Source organism: Parambassis ranga, chromosome 2 (assembly GCF_900634625.1).
Source record: "Parambassis ranga chromosome 2, fParRan2.1, whole genome shotgun sequence".
Lineage (NCBI taxonomy): Eukaryota > Metazoa > Chordata > Actinopteri > Ambassidae > Parambassis > Parambassis ranga.
This window is the reverse complement of record NC_041023.1, coordinates 4,125,419-4,131,671: the sequence shown is the minus strand read 5'-3', so window position 1 is coordinate 4,131,671 and position 6,253 is coordinate 4,125,419. Positions and strand designations below refer to the sequence as shown.

The window sequence follows — 6,253 nt, the reverse complement described above, 5'->3', positions numbered from 1 at the left end:
GTCTCTGACTCAGGACGAGACCAGAGGATGGATTTCTATCACTTCAGTCTTCTGTGCGGGGCTCTTGTGTTACTTCTGGAGCTCCCCGGTTTCCAGACTCTTGCTATTTTCCCCAAGAGCAGCGTGGTGGCGAAGATTTTGGATAGACAAGAAACGTCTCAGTATTTTAAGGACTATTACGCGCCACCATCGGTGGACAGAAGCAGCAAAGAGACCTCTAAAGACTTGATTGAACCTCATGACTACATGTTGTCCATTTACAAGACCTTCTCCACAGCGGAGAAACTGGGACTCAACGCCAGTTTCTTTCGGTCTTCAAAAGCTGCAAACACTATAGCAAGTTTTGTGGACAATGGGGAAGGTAAGAGGAGTTCTCTCTCTCTCTCTGTGTGTGTGTGTGTGTGTGTGTGTGTGTGCAGGTAGGATTCATTGTGACTCATTCTTTATCTCCCATATTAATTCAGTGCAGACAATAGCAGAATGATCCTGTCAGATTCCACTTCTCTGTGGTATGCACATCATCTCCGTGAGAATGCCTCTGACCGTGCCGTTTTAATGCTTTCCACAGATGACCTCCCACTCTCCCCTCTGAGGAGACAGCGGTATCTGTTCGACGTCTCAACCCTCTCTGAAAAAGCGGAGGTGCTGGGAGCCGAGCTCAGAATATACACCAAAGTGTCTGGGAATTTCAGGATATCGGAAACAGAGCCTGTCGACATCCAGCTCCTCTCCTGTCATGACCAGCAGCTGCTCGACTCCAGAACGCTGGACCTGCAGGATTCCCACAGTCCAAAGTGGGAGGTGTTGGACGTGTGGGAAATATTCAAAGAGCGGCAGCACCTGAGCCAGGGGAAGCACTTCTGCCTGGAGCTCAGGGCCATGCTGGACAACCCTGAGAGAGAGCTGGACCTGCACCTTCTGGGCCTGCACCGGCATGGGAGGCCACAGCAAAAGAAAGCCATTTTAGTGGTCTTTACTAGGTCTAAGAAAAGGCAGACGCTCTTCAGTGAGAGGAGGGAGGGCAAAGCGCTGCTGGGCCTTGAGAGGAAGGCTAGAGAGCGGGGCCCTGGCGCCAAAGCCAGCAGGAGACGCAGGACAGCGGCGTCCAAAACCCGGCACGGGAAAAGGCATGGCAAGAAATCCAAATCCAGGTGCAGCAAGAAGCCGCTGCATGTCAACTTCAGAGAGCTGGGCTGGGACGACTGGATAATCGCCCCCCTGGATTATGAGGCGTACCACTGTGAGGGTGTGTGCGACTTCCCCCTCCGCTCCCACCTGGAGCCCACCAACCATGCCATCATCCAGACTCTGATGAATTCCATGAATCCAAGCAACATGCCGCCCAGCTGCTGCGCCCCGTCCAAGCTCAGCCCCATCAGCATCCTCTACATCGACTCAGGAAACAATGTGGTCTACAAACAGTACGAGGACATGGTGGTGGAGTCCTGCGGCTGCAGGTAGTGGATCTAACAGGTGTGGTATTGGTTTACACCACCTCTTGGTCCTGTGTGGTGAGCAAACTGCACCTGAAATAAGGAGAACTTACATGTTTTTAACCAACATGGTCATGTTCAATACCTCAAAGATTTGCTGTGTTTCCTCCTGGTTTCCCTCCTGGTTTCACTCCTGGTTTCACTCCTGTCCACCTGGTCGCCTTAAACTCTGAAAATCACAGTTAACAGTGTCAACAAACTTGGAAGAATATTTGAGCATTTAATAGATGAGAAGATTCATCCCACTTGTGGTACAGCTATAGAACACTATAGGAAACATAGGTCATAGCTCTGTTCAAAGTTCAGAACCACACAAAACTGCACATTTGCATACAGACAGACTGAGTAAACTATGCACCTACATGCTTGGTGAGACTTTGTGGTGCTGGTAGAAAACTTTACTTTCAACTATAGGTGCTGTGATTTACCTACTTTGTTACAATAGGCGACACAAGCTAGCTACAAAGCTAACACGGCCATAGGAGATAACAGAAAAACAACATGAATGCATTTAAAAAAGAGAAGCTGGAGCACTGGCTGCCATGCTGTCCACCTCAATGAGACCAAACAGTTTACTTGGCACTTAATACAGAAAATAAGATCAACACTCACCTGCTGGTACAGAACCAATCACGACGAATGCAATAAAAAAGGAAAAACCTAGTATGCTAGCTAGCTATGTACACATGTTTCTGGTGTTTTATGCTAAGCTAAACAGTGGACTCAAATGTCTCATCTGCAGGAAAGTGAGAATAGTGTCAAAAATGTGAAGAAAGTGTGAGGAGAAGAAGTTTATCATCAGTGCAAACAACAAAATCAGCTGTTGGGACTCCCTGATGGACCAACAGATAATAATAATAAACTCTCGTCCAGTTTCTTTACAAACGTTTTCTGCAGATTTTCAGCACTTGACTTGTGACTCAGGGAACGTCTTAAAGTGCTGAGGTTACATGAACGCCCCCTTTTCTTCCAGCAAGGAGCTTCATATGGTCGTGCACACGTGTCATTTTGTCTGTATTGCACTGATGATGCTCAGAGGTTCCATGTGTAAATATTTGAAAAGTAATTTAAGTTCTGTGAATAAGTTATTGCATTTATTTTGTCTGCTTCCTTTGAGTCACACGCCTGGATGTTCAGGTTAAATATACATAAACAGTTTTTTAAATCTAAACAGGAAGTATTTAGCGCACGCTGTTTCCTGTGGTGAATCGTTTTCTTCATTTTAACCTTGTTTACTTTTTGTTTTTGCATTATTTACTGGAAAATAATATATGATACTGAAAGATGGAGAAATAATGCCAGAGTGTATTTTATTTTCTCTCCACATTATGAAGCAGAAAATGAACTGATGATGTATTTTTACAGTGTAAAATAATCAGCTTGTTTAACCAAATGAATCTATTCTTATAACCTGTATGAAAGTGTGGAAACACAGACTAATTATTAAAATACTTTCAGTTTACAGTGTTTTCTTCTTTTTCTTATAAAATGTTGTTTTTATTATAAACATTATTAGTTAGGATGTAACTGTCATTTCAGGCCACTTATTTATCAACAAATCAGGCGTGAGCAGATTCTAAAAGGTCAATTTATTCAAAATATTTGGTCAAAAGGCTGTTAAAACACACAAAGAGAGGAATATGGATCATAATCACACCCTCTCAGACTCCATCTGAACCTCCACCGGTTCCCCTCAGGGCTGTGTCCTCTTCATTCTATACACTGCAGGTCCACCCACCCACAGTGTCACCCGGTTAGGTATGCTGATGACACTGCTCTCCTGTCCCTGCTCTCAGGCCACTCTCACCACCATGGCCCAGCACTCCAGCAGTTTGTGGACTGAATGTGGAGAAGGCCAAGGAGGTGGTGGTGAGCTTCTCTTGGAAGCAGAGGGAGCTGGATACAACATCTGTCAGCACAATCTACGGGAAGCCAGCAGAGATCACCTTCACTGCGAACACCGAGGAGATCCTCAGGAGGAGAACTTCACTCCTTTGGTGTCAACAGCTCCATACTGACACTCCTTCATAGACGTTCTCTATAACCTGCTGACTGCCTTCCATCTCTCTACAGAACAGGAGCCGCTTGCAGAGCACAGTCAAGGTCTGCTCTGAAACCACTGCACCTCCACTCACAGTGTGTGAGCGGCAGACACTAAGAAGTGCAGTGTTTGAAAGGCTCCCCTCAGGTTCTGCGGGTCTGCTGCCCCTGATGCAGAACCCAGAGGAGGAGGATGACCTTCACTCCCAGAGCAGCTCTGCTCCTCAGCTCCCTGCTATCCCTGCCTGTCTACCCCCCTGCTCTCGAACTGTGTACCCCTCCCACCCCCTGCTCATCCTGCTCACGACCTCCCTTTATATTTATGCTATTTTATTCTTTTATTCTTATATTTACATCGCAGCTGCTGTTATTGTGTTAACTGTTTAAACTGCTCACATGCCTTGAATTGCTCCCTTGGGACAAACCGTCTTATGTCATCCTCCGACTTTCCTTTTTATCACTTTTTCTGTATTTGTTCATTTTGGTCAGAGTATTTTTAACACACACAAACATAATCAATGCAAAAGTATTCCTGTAATGTATAAATGAAGACAGTTGGTGGTAACACTTCTTCTATGGTGGATGATTAATCAAAGTTGAGTACCTGCTGCTGCGTTCAGGAACTTCCTCTGTAGCGTGAAAAGGACGAGCAGGTTGAGTGACAGTTTGCAGGGTGAAAACAGGGTCAGCAGACAAGTGGAGAAGAGCGCCATCTTCCATGGGTGGCCTGCGATTCTGCGTGGGACAAACAAATTGCAGTACAGATGCCCCCTCACCCTCCCTCCCCCCTCCCACCCCCCTGGCTTTAGTCTACATTGGGTCCTCTGCCTGTCAGACAATGGGCAGTAGAGGATCTCAACATCAGATTAAGCCTGGCTTTTCCTCACCGGGGTCAAAGGTCAAGTGGCCCATTGTCTCTGTGAACTGTGGACATTAAACAACGTACACATCCCTTTAGAAAAGGCCAGCAATCAAGAGAGGCTGGAGGGGGAGAGGGAGGGGGAGGAATGTGTGCGATGCTCTGTGAGGGCCAAACAACTAGGTGAGATATAAAAAAGGGGCGGCGGTTTGAAGCAGCTGCTCGGAGCAGCCTTGAGGACAAAGGGCTGGAATGTGCCGTCTCTATAGCGGCGTACGGAGGCGTTCCTGCACTGTGTCTCTCTGTGGCAGATTTGCTGTGAGATGGAGCAAAATATTTGCCCGGGAACAAAAAGCCGGGTGTAAATCGAGTGCAGGACTCAGCTGCTGTTATCAGAGGAGGGGAAATAAGTGGGAACTCGTGTTTTCCTCTTCCCTTTTTTCTGTTTTCTTGCTGTGATGTTAAATGTTTCACACATGTCCAGAGAGGGATAAGCACAGAGATCTGGAAGAAGATGAAGCACAGAAAACGAGCATGTGTGGGTGTCTCAGAAAAAAAAAAGATAAAATACTTTCCCTTTGAAGTATTTAGGGGATGTTATTCCAACACGTGTCTCCCTTATTTGCTTACAGGCGCTGGTAAAAGTGACGACCTGTCACCTTGACCTCAGTGTTTGCTCTGCAGGCTTTGGAGTGGAAATCCTCTCCGTGGATCGGATGGCAGCGCTGACACACGAGGGGAGTGACTCCTGTTGCTTAAGTAAACCTCGCTGATGTTCTGTTCGCCTCCCAGCAGCCTGATTCAGGTTAAAAGACGGCCCATTTATCCTCATATAAATTAATTCAAAAGGGAAATCAGTCATCTTTTTTTTGGCTGCTGCAGGGATGAGAGGGATGATTGACAAAGCACGGTGATGGAGCATGGCAGAGCAGCTCAAACAAGGACAACCTGTGCTGAACGTAGTTTGTGGCAAACCCCTGCCCTGGTCCAAATATGAAAACTTGACAAATGGTTGCACCTACGATCACAGTCTGCTGTAATCTGCGTCAACTGCAAGGAGTTTCCCCGACAGAAACAGCATCCATCAACACCACATTACGTGTTGTCTAATGTTGTTGTGAGCTCCTTCACCTCCTCTGCTCACCACCTCGTCAGCAAGAGGAGCCACACCTGCTGCTCACATTCATCAGCAGGTGGATCGATCAGTCATGACTGACTGTTCGTAAAACTCAGTCTCACTGCTGAGTTCACTGCACGTTGTCAAATGAAAGTTTGAATCATTGTGGCTCTTCTTGCGATCGTACTTCTTCTCGACTCTCTTGTTGCTTTACATTTCACATTTCATGATAGGGACTACTTTGTGTCAATTGGTAACTATGAGTCTGACCGAACTAAAATCACATGCGGGGTTCCTCAAGGGTCCATTCTTGGACCACTTCTGTTCAACATCTACATGCTGCCCCTAGCTCAGATCATAGAACAGCACAACATCTCCTACCACACCTATGCAGATGACACACAGCTTTATATATCAGTGTCATCACATGACTACAGTCCCTTACACTCACTAAGTAAGTGTACTCAACAAATCAATGAGTGGATGAGCCAGAACTTTCTCCAGCTCAATGCTGACAAAACAGAGATGATCGTTTTTGGCCCCAAAAATGAAAGAGCTAAGATCAGTGCTTACCTTGACTCCATGTCACTGAAGGTCACAAACCAAGCCAGAAATCTTGGTGTAATACTCGACTCAGACCTGAACTTTAACACCCATGTAAAAGCCATTACTAAGTCTGCCTATTACCACCTGAAAAACATTGCTAGGATCAGGGGCTTTCTGTCCAAACAAGACACAGAAAAA

The 6,253-nt window shown here is 46.2% G+C and overlaps 1 protein-coding gene across 1 annotated transcript; it reads left to right on the top strand.

Annotated features, from left to right (window-relative positions):
- Positions 1–27: 27 nt before the first annotated feature.
- Positions 28–1,461, top strand: gdf6b (growth differentiation factor 6b). Its single transcript, XM_028399603.1, has 2 exons — positions 28–361; positions 569–1,461. The coding sequence occupies exons 1-2, from the start codon at positions 28–30 to the stop codon at positions 1,459–1,461; spliced, it is 1,227 nt and encodes a 408-aa protein (XP_028255404.1).
- The last annotated feature ends 4,792 nt before the right edge of the window (positions 1,462–6,253 follow it).